The 21282-nt window shown below is 31.6% G+C and overlaps 1 protein-coding gene across 1 annotated transcript; it reads left to right on the plus strand.

Annotated features, from left to right (window-relative positions):
* Positions 1–328: 328 nt before the first annotated feature.
* LOC123301407 lies at positions 329–20946 on the plus strand. Its single transcript, XM_044884145.1, has 4 exons — positions 329–358; positions 7060–7195; positions 7610–10956; positions 20926–20946. Exons 1-4 carry the CDS (start codon positions 329–331, stop codon positions 20944–20946), a joined length of 3534 nt encoding a protein of 1177 aa, XP_044740080.1.
* The last annotated feature ends 336 nt before the right edge of the window (positions 20947–21282 follow it).

Consider the following 21282-nt stretch of genomic DNA (forward strand, 5'->3'; position numbering starts at 1 on the left):
TTGTATCTATTGTAAAATAGTATTGATTCATATGCGAAATTGTGAAATCCGTGTAAGTGCAGTTTTACTGTCACGGGCTCCGATGAATGAATAAGTAATAATAATTAGTGATGTGCCGAATATTCGCATATTTTTAACATTTGCAATCGCAATATTCTATATATTGGTCAAAATCCCATCTTTCTAGCATGTATAGAACAGAAAAACGTTACTTTGGGTGATTTTTCCAAATTTCCCAGGGGGGTTGCATTGAAAAAGATGAATTTCGAAGTTTCCCCTAGGTTTCAAGCAATTCTGCGTCAAAAGCCAGAAACCGCATCTTTCTAGCATGTCTAGAAGTGCTGCAGAATTTGTATCGGTAAGTGAGTCAGTCAATTTAAGTTGTGGCTATATAGTATCTATTGTAGACGAATCTTTCTAGCAATTTAGTTGCGGCATGGACAAAAATGTTGTTTCGCGTCAAATAATAAAACTCTTTTTTTTTTTCGGAAAATTCAATGATGTAATTATGTTTTTATAATTGTAATTTGCCAACAATTATTAACAAATTAATTGTGCATTTTCGAACGTGTTCTTAAATCATTGGTATATGGCATCTTCATTTTTTAAAAACAAAACATAAAAGGAGCACTGAAAGAACCTTGTACGATGATTTTCTGAAGTACATTTTTTATTTTAAGGAAAAATGGAATATCTCAAAAAATACTCGATGGTTTTACTTGTGATTATTAAGGACACAAACAGATATTTTTTCTTAATTATCCTTTAAATTGGACTATGTTTTGGGAAATGAGGCTAAAAAACAAAAAAGACGATTCATCATTTTCTCGGAAATTGTGAGGTTATGTTAAAAATGACTTGTATAAAAGTTCCAGGTTTTGGCGACCAGTTGGTATATTAATTATATGTATCGAAAAAATATTTCTATAATTTTCCAAGAAACATCTAGGTATCTATTAATCCTTTAAAAGAGCAAAAGAATGTTAATGTATAAATTTTTTTTTATTTAAAAAGAAATTTAGGCAGAGCGCATAGTACGTGACTAACCATTACCTAATTAGTCTATTACAATAAAAATTTTGTTTCTAGTCCTAATTTAATAAATTTTTAACAGGTAGCGACTAAGTGGAAGTGTGAGTTTGGGGTATACGTAACATAGTAAACAACAATTAAACTCGAGACCTTTGGAAATTACGAAATGGGGGTTCATTTTAGGGGCTAAAAACTAAGCGGTTGAATGAAAAGTAAACCATACACATAGATTTTTTAACCAGTTTAAAGTAGACATTTCAACGGTTAAAATAAGCCCGAGCAGAATATAAAAAACGAAAAAAACATCAAGACTGTTTGTCGTTGAAAAATGAGAAATTTTAACAGAAAATTTGGAAAATCTCTAAGAAAAAATTTTTTTCGGTTTCATTAAAATTCGGAATTTTTTTGTAGTTAAAGAAAAACACTTTCACTAAGGTTCATGAAAATTAAATTTATTTTTTGACCGAGAAAAAAATACGAAAAAAACAGTTTTTCGTGATTTTCTCATGGAATTTGAGGTTATGTTGAAAAAAGTCCATTAAAAAAGTTTTGAAATTATTTATTATCAAGAACTTTGAAGAAAATGAACCCCCATTTCGTAATTTCCAAAGATCTCGAGTTTAATTGTTGTTTACTATGTTACTTATACCCCAAACTCACATTTCCACTTAGTCGCTACCTCTTATAAATTTTATTGCTCTCAAAACCTAATTAGATTAGGCTAAATAGAAATTATGTACTTTTGTAATGCATTTTTTTTTTTTTTAATTGTGAGAATTTAGGGCATTTCGAGTGGAATACCGTATATTATAAAAATTTATATTGCACTATATATTTACCTGGGAGGAGAACTGTTACTTGGAATATTTTATCGCATTTTTTTTTTTAATTACATAAATATTTTATTTTATTTTCTTGTTACACTATACTTCAGTGAAAGTTAAAAAGCCAAAAAGCTATCTACACTTTCCAATGCTTATTTTTGATACAAAACTTCCCTACAACGATAAAACTAACTATGAATAAAATTTGGAGGGTTGGAAAAATCTAGAAATTGGGTAGGTGACTGATATCGAATTTGCCACATAACCGCTTAAAATGGAAAACTTGATGGACTTGATACCTGTTAGAATAATTTTTTAAAGTTAAAAAGCATTTAAATATTATTGTCCGCCTGTTTTTTACAAAAGAGAATTTATATATAATCTCAACAATTACATCACTTTTAAAGTATCTTCTTTGTTAAATTAGGTGTTTCAAACGTTCATTTTTTATTACTTCTAAAAATTTTCAAAAACAAACTTCACTTTCCTGTTCATGTAGTGACAATTTTTCACCTAAAGTGATAACAAAAATTTAGTCATCATTTCCATTCCAGTATGAAATTTCTGGTTTAAATTAAAACAATAATTTCGATGATAACATGCATTTAATCGAAGAAATAAAATCGAAATAAACAAAAAATGTTTTTAAATCAAAAAACCGGACTGAGTAAAGAGTAAACCAAATTTCATAAAAAATTAACTGAAAAGAAAAAAACAAGTCCAACAGTTAACATAGCGAGTGTAACAATCGGGACCCATTATTAGAAGGATTTGACCCGGTATAGACTTTAATGGGTCCCGACTGTCGCTATGTAAACTGTTGGACATGTTTTTTTCTTTTCAGTTCATTTTTATGAAGTTTGGTTTACTCAGTCGGGTTTTTTTATTTTTAAAATTTATTTTTTTATTTTACATTTTAGTTGTAATTATAAAGCGTCTGGTGGTCGCCACATTGAATTTTGACGGCCATATTATCAGTAGCACTCCCAAGGTTAAGACTAATCGATTGATGTCTGAATCATCAAAATCGGCCCAAGCGGTTGGTCTGTAGTGAGACATATAGAAACACACATGTTCACAATATGGCGTCTGGTGGTCGCCACATTGAATTTTCATTACTGTCGTATCTTCAATAGCACCCGCAAGGTTAAGATAAATCGATTGACGTCAGAATCATCTAAATCGGACCATGCGTGTAATTTCGATTGCGCCACATAGGAACAGACATACATTCTTTTCACAATATGACGTCTGGTGGACACCATATGGACTTTTCATGACTGTCATATCTCCAGTAGCACTCACAAAGTTGAAACAAATCGATTAACGTCAAATTATCAAAATCGGACCACGTGTTTATTCTCTAGTGGGCCACATAGGAATACACATTTTGACAATATGGCTTCTGGTGGTCGCCACATTGAATTTTCATGACTGCCATATCTTCTGTAGCACTCCCAAGGTTAAGACAAATCGATTGACGTCTGAATCATCAAAATCAGCCCACGCGTTTGGTCTCTAGTGAGCCAGATAGGAGCACACATATATGGCTGATAAACACATTACCACTCCTTTGCGTTGCTCAGTCAGGTAAAAACAGTCTTCTAAGGAAGAGTCTCTCGTCAGTTGTCAGTCCGAGTGTAGGTACTCAACAAAATCATCTTTGATTGAAAAAACTATTATATTTGAAAAAAAATGCAGATTTTCGCCAAAAAATCGTTATTTACGAAAATTATTGTTTTCGGTGAGTTTTCTCACCGTTTTCGCTTTTTGACTTTTGACATTTTTTTACCTTGCCACACCATTTTCGATTAAAAACCGTAAAAAAAGATTTTACGCGTAGAAACAATTTTAAAATCTCTAGCATAGCTTTACTAGATGCCCAAACAAATTTGTGAAGAAAAAAACCTCTATCAATAACTGGATAAAAAAAAAAATAATTTCACAACCGATTTTTTGACCGATATTTCGACTGTAACCGATCAATTAATCAAGCGGGCAATATCGGCACATATTCAGGCAACTTTTGAAGAAAATTTTAATCACACAATCGTTTAGAAAAAAGCCCGCGTATATGAGCTATTGGAATTTAAAGAAAAACGGCTTTTTATGAATAAAGGCGATTTTTGCCCAAACTGGCCAATAAGTATTTTTAAAATTTACAAACACGTTCTTCTTGTACTGGAATAAAACTAAGCAAAAAAAGGCTGTTATATGGATTAAAATGGTTCGGGCAGCGAAACTTTGGGGTTTTTCTTTTCACATCAAAATAAGTATTTTTTGAAATTTTTCACTTTCGAGGAGTGGTGCAACAGGTCTAACCAACAAAATGGCGTCAAAAATGGAATTTTTTTCAGAAATTTTATCATTTTTATTTTATATTCGCAAGAGGAGACATCGGTGTATCCAAATTTAGGAGGTTTGTAGTCAATGTTAAGAACTACTCCTCATATTTGGGGGGGGGGGTTCGTCCCTTCTCCCCTTACAGTTATATATATATATATGTATACATACATGTGGTAAAACAGTTCATTTGACTGTAGCTTGAAAAATATTTGATTGATTTTAATGAAACTAATATCAATAGTAGGTTTTAGTACTTACCACTTTCGGTTAAAATTTTAGCGAAATCCGTTAAATAGTTCGGCCAAAATTTCCAATTTAGTGAATTATTTAAAATGGCTGCCATTTTATGCCATTTTGTCCTACGGGGTTAAATTAAAATTAAAATAATATTAATAATATTAATATTAAAATTTTTTAAATTGTAGTATTCTTTAATATCTTACGATTTTATAATAACTTGCTTACCCGTAAAATGACTCCTTGATCCATATTTTTGCGAAAAACGGAAAATTTAACACTTTCTGGAAATAATTGTTTTGGGGGTGTTTGGACTGGCTTTCCCCGCGCTATTAGGGGAAAGGGGTGTATGGAATAAATGTATTTTAAAAGATTTTAAAAAGAGGTCAAAATAGTTTTAAATGGTAAAGTAACCCAAAACTTTAGATGTGTTTATTAATATAGCCCTTTTTACAGCATCCACCCCTCCCCCTCCCGCTTTCATATTTTTTGCAAATTCAGAATTTTTATGACGTATAAAGGGGTTTTTGGGGTCGCTGATCTCGAATTTTGCATAAGATTATTAAAAAAAAAAATGGTAATATTTTAGGTAGTGTACTTATTTGGGCCAAAAAATTCGAGATCAGCGACCCGAAAACCCCTTTATACGTCATAAAAATTCTTAATTTGAAAAAAATATGAAAGCGGGAGAGGGAGGGGTGGATGTTTTGAAAAGGGTTATATTAATAAGAACATCAAAGTTTTTATTTTGTTTTGGGTTTGGTTCGAAAAATGTAAAGTGATCAATAATGCATTCGATAGTAATGAGTGTTAAAATATTAATAAAATCGTAAATTTTTTCTTTTGGTTCGAACTTTTATTCTTAAACATATACATAATTAACATTTTCGTTCAATGAAACTATTTGCCATTATAAATTACCTTTATAGATTAATCAACATCGTTATTTATGTATAGTAACGAACTTTTGAATTATTATATATTATAAATATTATATATCAAAATCAAAACTTAACAATTTTCAAAAAAAAAAATTGCTGTATCTCCGTTTTCTGTAATAGTTTCCCACTTTTGAACGCAAGGTTTAAAAACTTCATAACCCAAAGTTATCAAAAATCAATATCAGTATTTGGGATTTATATTTTCGGATCTATTTTTCCCGGTCTATTTTTTTTTTCGCTATTTTATCCGTCGCTATTTTTTCCGGGTCTAATTTTTCCGTCGCTTTTTTATCGTCGTTTCTTTTGCGTGTCTATTTTTTCCAAGTCTATTTTTTCTGGTCTATTTTTTTATTCGCTATTTTTTCTGTCGCTTTTTTCCGAGTCTAATTTTTCCGGCGCTATGTTTATCGTCGTTTTTTTGTGTGTTTATTTTTTCCAAGTCTATTTTTCCCGTCGCTATTTTTCCGATTACGGTGCTGAATGTTTACTGGCTAAACAACAAATATATATCTAATAATAATTAATATATCTAAGTACAGTTTTATACAGTTCTCATTTTTAAAGTCCGCAAGATACATACACACTTAGGGTTATGTAAAGTCCCTTTAAATAAAATTGCTGAATTCCGAAAATGTTCATTATATATATATCTATATATATATATAATAAAACTAAGTCGATAAAATGTGCGGGCCGATAAAACTTAAAAAGGAGTCCCGACACGATAAAGGGACTTATGTGGTGTGATAGCCCTTTATCCCTCCTCGAACAAGAAAGTTCCCGTTTTAATCTAAAGGGCATGTTTTTAAAGATATAAGGGACTTTCCGACCCTTCAACTTGGAAATTAAGTGCATTGGCGCCATCTGTTATCGAATATTTGAACTTCGTTCAAGACATCCAATAGTCATAGTGTATAGTCTCCATAGTGGCGCCATCTGTTATCGAATATTTGAACTTCATTAGAATACTCTAGAAGGTGTGAGAGAGAAATTTCTCGAATATTCTAGAGCCTAGCTCTCTGAATATATAAGAGCCCGGTGTCGCTCACCAGAGTTAGTTTAATTTGAACAGCGAAACGAGCGATTTCAAAACGAAAAGAAGAGAAGTTATCTGTGAGCCTTTATTTAGAAGTATCACGTGTGAGTATTTTTAATAGTGTGTTTAATTAACTCTCGATTTTGAAACGAAATAGAAAAAAGTTATTTGTGGGTTTTTATCGTGAAATTTCAAATGTGAGTATTTTTAATAGTGTTTAATTAATTCTAATGGTTTTTTTTCTTTAAATTGTAATTTTCTTAACCTTCAAAAAGTCGCGCGGCGTCGAATTGATGCCTTCTATATACTTTTGGCCGTAAACAAAATATCGCTCGACCGCTTGAAGGTTAATTAACTCTCGATTTTGAAACGAAATAGAAAAAAGTTATTTGTGGGTTTTTATCGTGAAATTTCAAATGTGAGTATTTTTAATAGTGTTTAATTAATTCTAATGGTTTTTTTTCTTTAAATTGTAATTTTCTTAACCTTCAAAAAGTCGCGCGGCGTCGAATTGATGCCTTCTATATACTTTTGGCCGTAAACAAAATATCGCTCGACCGCTTGAAGGTTAAATATATTTTTTTTTGTCTCAACGTACCCCACGTTTCCGTTACAAAATGTTTATTTAATTTATATTTTATAGAATACAATTCCCAGACGTAAGAGAGGAGGAGATTTGGCCAGTTCTGCAGCGAAACGGCGAAAAAAAAAAGAATCTCGAAGAAATGAAACGGAAGAAGAGCACGAAGCACGTTTACAGAATCAACGGACCAGAATGAGTAACCTGAGAAGCACAAGAAGCGAAGAAAGAACAGCAAATAAAAGTACTGAAGAGTCGAGAATTTTAAAAGATAATCTAACAAAGGAAGCATTCCACTACGAACCGACGAAAAAATATTACAATCATAAATACGTTGTTATTGGAAAAATGAATAACGTTTGCCAGTTTTGCCATGCAAAAAAATTCAGTAAAGAAACACCAGGTCTCTGTTGCATGAATGGAAAAATTCGATTACCACCAATTGAAGCACCTCCGCAGGAATTTCTGCATTACATGCTCGGGGAAACACTAGAATCAAAACACTTTCTCCAAAATATAAGATCATATAACTCCTGCTTTCAAATGACTTCTTTCGGTGCTACTTCGACTAACACTAATAGAAATGAATTTGAATATGTATTTTCAATTCAAGGGCAAATTTATCACAAAATAGGATCGTTACTGCCAATGTCTAACGAAGACCATAAATTTCTACAAGTATATTTCATCGGAAATGAAGAACAAGAAATTGATCAACGATGCACAAATTTTAATGGACTGAGACGCGAAATAATCCAAGATGTACAGAGGATCTTACACAAGTATAATCAACTGATTTATATATTCAAAACAACATTAGACCGCATGATTTCTGATGACTATAAAATTGTAATTCGAGCCGATAAAAGACCACGTGGAGAACACGAACGCAGATTTAATGCACCTCAGGTAGATGAAGTCGCCATTGTAGTTGTGGATAATGAAAATACAAGCCGTGACATAATTGTACATCGAAGAAGAAAAGGACTACAACGCATTGCAGAGACACACCGTTCATATGATGCTCTTCAATATCCGTTAATATTTCTGCACGGAGAGGACGGATACCATTTCAATATAAAACAAATTCATCCTGAAACAGGCATAGAAACAAACAAAAAAGTCACTTCTAAGGAGTTCTATGCTTACCGCTTAATGATCAGAGACAATGAAACATATAATCACATACTCAACACTCGCCGTTTATTCCAACAATTTCTGGTAGATATGTACGCAAAAATAGAAGCAGAACGGATGCTTTACATAAGATTGAATCAGAAAAAACTACGCACAGAAGAATACATCCACCTTCGAGACGCGATCATGAATGACGGCAATATTGACGATATTGGAACAATGGTAATCTTACCCTCATCATACATAGGAAGTCCAAGACATATGCACGAATATACACAAGATGCCATGACCTACGTAAGAAAATATGGACGACCTGATCTCTTTATAACATTTACATGCAATTCATCATGGCCAGAGATCAAAGAACAACTAAAATACGGACAAACCTCCATAGATCGACACGATATAATAGCCCGAGTTTTTCGACAAAAACAAATACGATTTATTGAAGTCATCACAAAATATCACATCTTTGGAACTGTTATTTCATGGATGTATACAATTGAGTGGCAAAAACGAGGATTACCTCACTCACACAATCTCATATGGCTACACGATAAAATTTATCCCACGGATATCGACAAAATCATCCGAGCTGAATTTCCTGATCCACAAAAAGATCCGGAGCTTTACAACATAGTAGTGAAAAACATGATTCACGGACCATGTGGATCATTAAATTTCAATGCGCCATGCATGAGTGATGGAAAATGTACGAAAAAATATCCAAAACCGTACTTGGACGATACCAAAACTGAAGATGACGGCTATCCCAAATATAGAAGACGATCACCGAAAAACGGTGGCTTCACAGCAAAAATACGAATACAAGGCAGAGACGAACTGGAAATAGATAATCAATGGGTAGTACCGTATAATCCACTACTTTCCAAAATGTTCCAAGCACATATAAACGTTGAATACTGCAATTCAGTAAAATCTATTAAATATATATGTAAGTACGTAAACAAAGGTAGTGATATGGCAGTATTTCAAATAGTCCAAAATAGCGAACAAAATAACAGAAATGATGAGATCCTCATGTACCAAATGGGAAGATACATCAACAGTAACGAAGCAGCGTGGAGGATTTTTAGTTTTCCCATACATGAACGCGAACCAGCTGTGCAACATCTAGCAGTACATTTGGAGAATGGACAGAGAGTTTACTTCACAAAAGACTCGGCTAGAAAAATTGCAAGCGAACCACCTCAGAACACAACATTAACAGCTTTCTTCCAACTGTGTCAAACAGATCCATTCGCCAGAAAGTTATTGTATGTCGACGTCCCTATTTATTATACGTGGGACAAAACAAGGAAAATTTTTCAACGTCGGAAACAAGGAATGCCAGAGGAGGGTCATCCAGAAATCATAAAAACTAACGCAATAGGTCGAGTATTCACTGTACATCCAAACAATGCCGAATGTTTTTATCTCCGGATGTTGTTACACGAAATACGGGGACCAACAAGTTTTACAGATCTCAGGACCGTTAATGGCTACCTATGCCAGACTTACAGAGAAGCATGTCAACGCTTAGGATTATTGGAAAACGACAACCACTGGGAATTAACACTACAAGAAGCCACACTCACAGCTTCAGCTGAACAAATTCGAGAGTTATTCGCTATAATATTAACAACATGTAACCCATCAAACCCAAAACAGCTATGGGACTCTTTCAAAAGGAGTATGAGTGATGATATATTGTACCAAGTCCAACAAGCTAATCCTGAACTGACTATAGAATTCAATGACGAGATCTTCAATGAAACACTCATTCGCTTAGAAGATAAATGTTTAGCAATAAATAATCAGGCCTTAGTAGAACTTGGAATGCCAGCACCACAAAGAAATGCTTTTAGTGTGCTAAACTACGAAATTATGAAGGAAAAAAGTTACAACATCAATGAACTACTTGAATACATTGCTCACAACAAACCACTTCTCAATGACAATCAAAAAAAAGTTTACGACGTTATAATGAGCCGGATAAATAACAATATTGGTGGAATTATTTACTTGGACGCACCAGGAGGCACTGGTAAAACGTTTCTCATAAATCTAATACTGGCGGAAATACGTGCTAAAAAACTCATCGCACTGGCACTAGCATCATCTGGCATTGCAGCCACACTTATGGAAGGAGGACGAACTGCCCATTCTGCCTTACAACTACCATTGAATATAGCCGAACAACAATTCCCGGTATGTAAAATTTCAGGAAAATCTGGACGTGGTCAAATTTTAAAACAAGCTAAAATTATCATCTGGGATGAATGCACCATGGCCCATAAAAAATTTATAGAAGCCATGGACAGAACATTACAAGAATTGCGAAAAAACTCTGAAATAATGGGAGGAGCTCTACTCATACTCTCAGGAGATTTTCGACAAACACTTCCAGTTATTCCCAAGTCAACATCAGCAGACGAGATCAATGCATGCTTGAAAAAATCACATCTCTGGCCACAAGTACAAATACTGCAATTAACAAAAAACATGAGAGTTGAATTATCAAGAGATGAAACAACAGCACAATTTGCTAAAATACTTTTACAAATCGGCGAAGGTACATATCCTACTGACCAAACGACCGGCCTCATTGAACTTAATAGTGATTTCTGTAATATAGCCACTACTGAAGACGAACTAATCGACAAAATTTATCCAAATATTATTCAGAATTATACTAATGCAGAGTGGTTATTTCAAAGAGCAATTTTGGCCACTAAAAATAATATTGTTGACGATATCAATTTTAATATTCTAAAGAAAATACCTGGTGAAGAGAAAATATATAAATCGATCGACACGATGGTATCCATTGAAGAAAGTGTCAACTTCCCCACTGAATTTCTAAACTCTTTACAAGTACCAGGAATGCCATTACACTGCCTTCGTCTGAAAATTGGAACTCCAATCATACTACTCAGAAATCTCAACTCCCCAAAATTATGTAATGGAACTAGAATGATCGTAAAACAGCTATCGAATAATATCATTGAAGCTGAACTTATTTCTGGAAAGACCAAAGGACAGACAGTATTTATACCTAGAATACCTCTGATCTCTTCGGAATTGCCATTTCAATTTAAAAGACTGCAGTTTCCAATAAAATTAGCCTTTAGTTTTACAATTAACAAAGCGCAAGGACAAACTTTAAAATATTGTGGCATTAACCTCAAAGAATCCTGCTTCTCTCACGGTCAGCTATATGTAGCTTGCTCAAGAGTAGGAAATCCAAAAAATTTATGTATATATACTCCGGACAATAAAATGAAAAATGTTGTTTATAAACAAGTATTGTAAATAATGAGAAAACGTTTTCAATAAACTTTTTTTTTACTTTTTACGTCATAGTTTATTTTTTTATTTCGACTCTACCACGTCATCTCATATCAACTCCCGGGCGAAGCCGGGTTTTTAAGCTAGTATATATATAATGAACATTTTCGGAATTCAGCAATTTTATTTAAAGGGACTTTACATAACCCTAAGTGTGTATGTATCTTGCGGACTTTAAAAATGAGACAAAACTGTATATTAAATATATTTGGTGGCATTAAAACACATATTAATTAATGTGTAAATATATTTGATATACAGCTTTGTCGCATTTTAAGTCCGCAAGTAGACATAAGTAGACATTGTACAACAATTACACAATTGTATGGCACGAAATCTATTTTATCTGCTGACCTATGGAATCGAACCCCGAGGATTGATGTATCCATCAACCTGAACGAAAGCGCGGATCCCTGCCAGCTCAAAGTTCTTAAGATAACTTAGTTTATTAGATAATGTAGACATCGAATGGAAAAACTAGGATAGATCAATTTTTGCATTCGATTTCCACCGAAATTTGAATATTTAAAATTTGTTTGCTGCACAAGTTGTTAATTATTATTTTATAAAAAATAACTTTTGATGCCATGTTTAAATGTAATACATATCAAGTATACACAAGGTACAAGTTTAGTCCCATGTTTGTAACGCTTAAAAATATTGATGCTACGAATAAAATTTTGGTAAAGGTGTTCATAAAATCACCTAATTAGTCCATTTTCGGTTGTCTGTCCGTCTCTCCGTCTGACAACACGATAACTAAAAAACGAAAGACATATCATGCTGAAATTTTTACAGCGTGCGAAGGACGTAAAAAGCGGGGTCAAGTTCGTAAATGTACATAGGTCAAGGTCTTGTAAACGGTAGAGATAGAACAAAAGTTTAAACGTAACAAATGTTCTTTATAAAAAAAATAAGCAACTTTTGCTTGAAATATTTTTTTTCGTAAATATCACTGTTTATTCGTAAGGGCGCAAATTGTAATATATGGAATTAGCAGTTATATGTGTGACATGTATATTTGTGTAATGTGACAGTGTAATCAACACATGGTCTTTACATGGTATTTCAACAATTAACTCAGTCAATTGTATGTTTTCACTTTTTTGTTTTCACAAATTTTCCCTCTATATCGTTCATTAGCTATAATCATGAATGGTTTTTTGCTTTTTTTTTAAATGATCTTGAAAGTAAAGGTCTCTATAATATGTCCCCTAATTGTTTTAAATGAGACAACATGAATCAATCAATTCCCATAATTATTAATTGCCTATTTTATCGACCCATTTCTTTTTTTAATTAAGGCACAAGATATTTATTTAATAAAACATATTTTTTTGCCAATTATATTTAAACTCATTGAAAGTAATCAATATACAATATTTATTGTATTTTTTATTGATGCCTTGAGTTCAATTATTATTATTATAAGTATAAAGTAGGTTAATTGATCAGACACAAATATTAAATTATTATTATTGTTATTAAAGTCCAGTAATAATCAGCACATCCGACTAACAACTATTCTTCCTCAATTTTTGTATACGATTATCTTCAAATTGCCCTACTGATGCGATGATATACATGTTGCCAGATTGGAAAATTTGTTTACAATTTTTCTTAATAAAATTGCGAAAATTGATTATTATGCCTTTGTAAAAAGTTCTTCAAGTTATTTGGAAAATTTATTTTGGTAATTTTTTTAGTACTTTTGTTTAAAACTAATAGTTTCAGAGATATTAATTATTTAAAATTCCAAAAAATTATGTTGTCAAATTTTTTAAAATCTTCAAAAATCCGTTAACAAAGTTCCATAGCGTTTTAGGCATTTATTATATTAAAAGCACTTTTATTTTAATAAATAATTAAGTGATTACATATATAAAAAGCAACCCATTTTAATTGATGGACCCAAATATCTTCTAAAATACTTACACTACAAAAAAATGTTTCGTACAAAATTTTATCAGATTAAAGTGGAACATCTGCTTCTTCTGGATTCTTTAATAGTTAACTCATATCCTGAACAGTAAGAGATAGAATAACACTTTAAATAGGGAATATTCATGTATTTTTTTATATTTTTAATTCATTGTTTACACCGTTATAACAAAGTAAAAAATATAAATACTGCTTAAAAATGCTGTATTTAAGTGTAAAAAAATATTAAAAATACATTATAATTTTGAGATATTTAAACGCAGTTTTTTGGCGCTCTCTGTTGATGACGTATAATAATGTAAGTACATGATCTGTCAATTTTTGAGAATTCAATGTATAATTTACACTTAAAAAATGAATTTACAACACAGAATTTACACTCGTTATTATTAAATACCATATAAAATGTAAGTAACTGTTTGGAGGGTGTATGGACTGGCTTTGGGGGGTGTTAATTGCTTTGGCTTGAGAAAACTATTTTTAAAAGAAATCTATATGATTTTAAGCAAAATTTTTAAGTTTTAACCCCCGCGCTATTAGGGGGAAGGGGTGTTTGGAATAAATGTATTTTAAAAGATTGAAAAAATAGGTCAAAATAGTATTAAATGCTAAAATAACCCAAAACTTTAGATGTTTTTGTTAATAAAGCCCTTTTTACAACATCCACTCCCCTCCCCCACCCGCTTTCACATTTTTTTGCAAATTCAGAATTTTTATGGCGTATAAAGAGGTTTTTGGAGTCGCAAATCTCGAATTTTGCTTTAGATTATCAAAAAAAGGTAATATTTTTAGGGGGTGTACTTAGTTGGGCCAAAAAAGGCGAATCGTATCAATTTATACATTTCGCCTCAAATATCAGCCTCAAAAACCCCTTTATACGTCATATAAAAATTTTGAATTTACAAAAAATATGAAAGCGGGAGGGGGAGGGAAGTGGATTTTGTAAAAAGAGCTATATTAATGAAAACATCTAAAGTTTTGGGTTACTTTAGCATTTTAAACAATTTTGAACTCTTTTTAAAATCTTTTAAAATACATTTATTCCATACACCCCTTTCCCCTAATAGCGCGGGGGTTAAAACTTAAAAATTTTGCTTTAAACCATATAGACCTCTTTTAAAAGTAATTTTCTGAAGCCAAAGCAGTTAACACCCCCCAAAGCCAGTCCATACATACTCCAAACAATTATTTCTAGAAAATGTTAAATTTTCCATTTTTCGCAAAAATATGGATCAAGGAGAAATTTTACGGGTATGCAACTCATCATAAAATCGAAAAATAATAACTATTGAACGGATTTCGCTAAAATTTTAACCTAAGTACTAAAACCTGCTATTGGTATTAGTTTCATTAAAATCAATCAAATATTTTTCAAGTTACAGTCAAATGAACTGTTTTACTATATGTATGTATACATATATATATATAGCTGGGAGGGGAAGAGACGAACCCCCCCCCACAAAAATATGAGGCGTAGTTCTTAACATTGACTACAAACCTACCAAAGGATATGCATCGATGTCTCCTCTTGCGAATATAAAATAAAAATGATAAAATTTCTGAAAAAATCATTTTTGACGCCATTTTGTTGGTTAGACATGTTGCACCACTCCGGGAAAGAAAAAAATTTCGAAAAATACTTATTTTGATGTGTTATTTTGACTTATTTTGAAAGGAAAACTCCAAAGTTTCGCTGCCCGAACTTTTAATCCATATAACAGCCTTTTTTTGCTTAGTTTTATTCCAGTAATATCTTTGAAACTATTAGTATTAAAGAAAATTTGGAAGAGTCCTAAATTTTTTAAATAACCTGAAAAACTTTACCGTGGCAAAAACAATATTCGCTCTATTAAGAAAAATTTTTTTAAATATTTCCGATCTGGCAACTTGTACATATATCATGAGTGGAACAATTTGATGAGAATCGTATAAAAAAACTGAGGAGGAATATTAGTTTGTACTGTTGCGCCGATTCCTACTGGACTATTATTCTTATATGATTTTTTATATTCTAATCATATAAACACGCAATTGTATAGAATGCCTTCAGAATCACTACGTTTGGAGAAAACAATGTTGTAGTATACGTAATAAAACGCAGAAGCTGCGTAAGCTGAGTGAATTATTCTCAGAAAAATTAACAAGAAGTAAAATGAGAGCTATTCAAACTAAGATTAACAGAGCATTTCTTTGAGCTGTATTATACATTTTGTTTCAAGATCCACAATCAAATTTTATGGGTCCTGAAGGGAATATTGTTGGTTTTCAAATTAGGTACACTTGGAAATTTTTGATATGGTTGACATAGCAACTCTTATACCAAATTCTTACTCCGACTATACAATGGCGAGGGTTGTGTGTTTGACCGATATTCATGTATGTTCATCCGTTCGGACCTAGCTTCTAAACTACTTATCATAATTTGACAAATGGGTACCGTTAGAAGCGTCTTAATCATCCGCTAGTTAAAGGCTATGGCGTCACATTAAATTAAATATGGCGCTCTCTAGAGAACATGATAGCACTTTTCAAATATATATATGTTGTTATACTTTCTCACGAAAATTTAATACCAAAATGGTTTAAATAAAATAAAGTTCGAAAAACTAAAACCCCGACAATTACAGAATCGCGCTCTTCAAAGTATGAAAACAAAAAAATATTTTCATCTGAAATTGTTATGATAAGTAAAGTCATCATTACAGTCGTGGGACCTCTAAGATTAAACAGTTTTCCATAGAACTAAAAAGAGGTCCCCCGACTGTAATGACGATTTTATTTATCATAACAATTTCAGAAGAAAATATTTTTTTGTTTTCATACTTTTAAGAGTGCGATTCTGTATTAAGTTTAGAAACTAAAACTCCGTTAACTTCAAAGTCACGCTCTTAAAAGTATGAAAAAATAACCCTTATTTTAAAAGATTTGAACCTTATACCTATGGTATTTTTTAAACGCATAAAAATTAATCTTGAAAGACTTTTTGGACTGCCATTTTGTGGTTTATTGCATTTGGGACAGTTCCTTTTTTCGATACTCCGTCCCGGTGTTCCTGCTAAAATTAATTGTCCTGTTTTCAGCTAGAGTTAACAACGAACATTTTGTATTTGAATTTATGTTCACCTTACAGGAAAAATTAGTCCAAATTATACCGTATGCTACAAGTGATCATACAAGGTGATGGGTGACATTTTTTAAGATACTTAACCGAAATCAGAATTTTAAACTCAGGCTACTACAAATTGACAAATAGGGCCGTTTCTTAATTTTTGTCTAGCGTTAGCGATGGTTTGAAATGTCGAGAAAAAAAAATTAGAAACAGTTGCTTAGAATATTCAAACTTTCAAATCAATATTCCTATAAATAACGAAAATATGAGGATGTCTTCATCATAAATGCGACACGCTGTATATCTAAAGCCAACTGCGATGTGCAAGCCAATATAGGATCTTATTACTAAAAACATTACATTTAGACGTTGAGAAGAAGAAATAAAGTTCCAAAAATTTCAGCAGTGGGGCGGATTTGAATGCGGTTTCCCATTTGATTCTTTAGAGGACCAGGGAATTTTGTTACCTAGTCTGATTAATAAGAAATTAAAAATATGCAATTAACATATGCGTTTTATAATTGCATTATTAACATCACAATTCGGTTAATAGTGATGAAAATGATTTCAAACTTGTTACGCGGGGTTTTTTGGAGTCACTGAACACAGAATTGGTCTCAGAGGTACCTGGTGCTAAGGTAAACGGTGCCTCGTCTCCTAGTCGAGTTTACGGGAAATTTGTTTGATAATCAGTCCAAACTCGTTACACGGGGGTTTTTGGAGTCGCTTAACTCGAATATCGCGACAGAATAGGTCTCAGAGATACCTGGTGCAACGGTGTCCTCGTCGCCTTCTGGATTTTTCGATTTTATAAATTCGTCATAAATTAGTCCAAACTCGTTACACGGGGGTTTTTGAGGTCACAAAACAAATTTCCCGAAAACCCCACTAGGTGACGAGAGACCGTTTACCCTGAGCACCAGGTATCTCTGAGACCAATTATGTCATGATATTCGTGTTCAGTGACCCCCAAAAACCTCCGCGTAACAACTTTGATATCATTTTCATCACTCAATTATAAAATTCAATTATAAAATGCATATTAATTATGCTAATTGCATATTTTTAATTTCTTATAAATCAGACTACGTCACAAAATTGGCTGACGCTCTAACGAATCGAATGTCGAAAGCCGCATTCAAATCCGACTAACTGCTCAAATTTTTTTGAACTTTGATCATTTTATGTGCTTTGTTTCTTCGTCCAATTGATATTCCAACAAACACATGTGGTAATTTAAAGAGAGCTTACGGATACAAGCTAGTACGTGCACTACTGTCTAGTCTACCAACACAATAACACGAATAAAAAAATAACGTTTAGCACAACTGCATTTATTTAAGAATGAATAGAAAAGTTATTTAACTCGTATAGTGAATAGCAAGTTATGTTTTGTAAGCACTTTGTGGAAATTCATTTACCGTTAAATCAATTAACAATGCTAGGAGGGTATTCGAGAGAGATAAAAAAGTACAATATTTCAACTTCTAAGAAAAGCTAACTCATGAAAATAGATCGATCAACGTCGGGGAAAATCTATTTAAAAAGTTTGAATTTCTGCCTCTATTTTTTTTTTAAATAAATAGGCAACTCCATTCGACGTACTAAATTATATTTATTCTTATAATAATACAGGTTATATAGAAGCTAGTTACTCTTGTCCATAATGCACTAAATTACAGGAGTTATTTTTTTTATTAAAATTGGTTCAGTATCACGTACTGAATGTAATAATACAAAATCCTTACAAAAATGCGGGGAAAGTGCCTCCATTTTAAGGAAAACCGTTTTAGGCTCTATCTCCATAACCGTGCACTTTAGACCAAAAATGGTAATAACCTTTATTGTAGACAATTAAATTACCTACAATTTTTGTTTGCGTCACAAACTGTATATGACGTATACTACTATGACGATTTACTTACTTATTGACTATTTGGCCGACAACTCTTCTTATATTTGTTTAAACATCAAACTTTTTTTTCTAAAATTAATATTTTTAAGTTATAACGCGTTTAATGTTGCAATCACCTGGTGCAAGATTAATAAAAAAAGAAGTATACATAGTGTTATGATAAAAAAATAAATATATTAAAAATGTTAATGTTAAATGTGACAGAATAAGCAATAAATGATATGCCTTCTTACCTGCAAAAGCAGCGACCACCCCTTGAAATTTTTTGTTATAAGATTTTAAAAAAATTGACTAAAAAGCTTGGGAATTTAATCATCTACAAAGAAGATTATTACCATTTTTGGCTTAAAGTGCACGGTTACGGGGTTATAGGCCGTAATGGTTTTTCTTAAAATGGTGGCACTTCCCCTCTCCAAATTTGTAAGGATTTTGTGTATTTACATTAACTACGTGATAATAAATCTATTTAAAAAAAAAAAAAAAAAACTCCTTTAAATAGTGCAAGAATAAATTGTCAATTATCTCTAGTATAGTAAATCAATATTGAACGCTCAATATCTTTGACAAAATTAATTTTTGGAAAAAAATTTTTAAGTAAAAGTTTTAGAAAATTTAAAGATTTAAAAGTTAAGTTATTATCATTTTATTGTTTAAACAAATATTAGAAGAGATATCGGTCAAATAGTCAATGAGTAAATAGTCATAGTCGTATAAGTCATATAAGGTTAGAGGTACAAAAAAAAAGTTTTACAAAACAGACTGGAAATTTAATTATCTACAATAAAGACTGTTACCATTTTTGGTCTAAAGTGTATGGTTATATATATATATCCAAAAACGGTTTTCCTAAAAATGAAGGTGCTTCTCCCGCCTATTTTTATAAATTTACATTCAGTACGTGATATTGAACCAATTTAAATAGAAAAATAACTCCTATAATTTAATGCAAAAAAAATTTTCTGTACTCTTTCAACATCCTTACCTATATCCTAATATTTAACACTTTTTGTGACAGAAGCAGAATGCGAAAAGTCCTTTTCGAAATTGAAATTAATCAAAAACTATTAACGATCATCAATCAACCAAGATAGATTGGCAACTTTTGCCATAATAAGTATGAAACCAAAAGTAGATTTGAAAACAATCAATATCATTAAAAACTTTGCCAACTAGAAAAATTGAGTTGCACTAGCTAGAAAAATTAAATTGGATGTTTAAAAATGTACTGTTAAATGTTATTGTAGAAACGTAAAGTATTATTAATAAACAGTTAGAACACAAGAATGAAGTTTAATTAATTTTGTTGGTTGGGGAAGCGCCCAATATGATTAAGATAGCCTTATTAGTGTGGCAGATTTAGTAGCAAACATCTTCCCAATTAACAAACTCTCCTTATCAAAACGCGTTGTTTAATTAACTAGTATATTTTGAACAAGGAAACTGATTTATAATAAAGAATAAGAAGATTTTGTTTTCAATAAAAGTTTAAATAAAATATTTAATAGAGCGCTGTAAGGCATAAAAATCGTAATATCTTGGAATTCAGAGCCACTCAATGTATATTTATAAAAACTGTTCGACTGCATTGGTTAAAGCTGACTTAAAGTATTTAAAAACAAAATTTTGTGTGATTTTGGGTCTTGCATCTTAGAATTGTAGATGATACAACAAAAGTTTAAACATTAAAAACCGTTCCTTGTAAAAAAAAAAAAAAAAAAAAAAAAAAACATTTGTTTGAAACATTTTTTGGTCAATCATCATAGTTTACCCGTGAGGACACAAATACATAACATAAATTATTTCATAACGCTAGCTTAGCATATAGCTAATTTAAATTCTTAATTAAACCAGAAATAGGTAAATTGAATTATAGCATATTATTGTACTGATATTGATAGTACAATATTTTCGTCATAATGGTGCATATAAGTCTCATTTTTATTGTTTTATCGTCTGGAATATGGCCAGTTGATACAATATTTTTGGATTCTGTTAGTAAAAACTGGCAGTTATCGTTTTTTTCATTGCACTGCGTTTACCTGTTTTGTTACAAAATGAATTTTATGGTACTTCTTAAATATATATAACAATTCGCGTGATATTTAACTGTTTTAGCCATTAAATCCAACACGCCACCAATTCTTTTATGAATATTTTCACATATTACACTTTCACATATTATGAATACTCACTTTTCTCATAAGTTGTTAAATTTGTAAATGTTTTCCTTGAAGTCAAAGGTAGCTGCTCGAAGGTTCTTCTTAGGTGGAGAGAAAATAGTTCTGGCCTAAATAGTGCCCTCACGTGCCCAAGATCACACAAATTTTTGTTTTTAATTTCTTTATGTCAACTTTAAACAATGCCGTCAAAAAGTATTAGATTCATTGACTGGTCCCGGATTCCGAGGTATAAATCTTACGGCGCTCCACTAATTACCAAAAAGAAATTTTTTTAATGTTAATTAAATTTTTTTCAGATGTATTACACATGCACTTGAAATAATAATGGAATTGAAAATAATGATATTAAAAATTAATAATTAAAGAAAAAACATTACCTGCTCATTATAATTAGTGATAATTTTATATATTATTCTTGCAAAATAAATATAATTTTAATTAGAAAGTGATTAAAATTATTATTATTCGTTTCACTAATCATCAATCATGAACAATTATGAAGGTAAGTCTATTTATTATATTAAATGTTATCAATCAGATAAATTAAATGAAAAGCGGTATAGGTGCGACCCGAAAGGTCCACACGACTAACTTCCCAGTGGAAAGGATAAAAAATATCACATGTTTTAATATTTATAATTTTTTTTGTAAAA

This window comes from Chrysoperla carnea, chromosome 5 (genome assembly GCF_905475395.1).
Source record: "Chrysoperla carnea chromosome 5, inChrCarn1.1, whole genome shotgun sequence".
NCBI lineage: Eukaryota > Metazoa > Arthropoda > Insecta > Neuroptera > Chrysopidae > Chrysoperla > Chrysoperla carnea.

Excerpts from the sequence above, each read along its gene's own strand:
- LOC123301407 (XM_044884145.1), top strand. The coding sequence starts at position 329 with ATGTCTAGAAGTGCTGCAGAATTTGTATCG. Across the intron at positions 359-7,059 it reads GTGCTGCAGAATTTGTATCG|AATACAATTCCCAGACGTAA; the intron begins GTAAGTGAGTCA and ends TATATTTTATAG. Across the intron at positions 10,957-20,925 it reads ATAAATCGATCGACACGATG|ATGTATTACACATGCACTTG; the intron begins GTATCCATTGAA and ends AATTTTTTTCAG.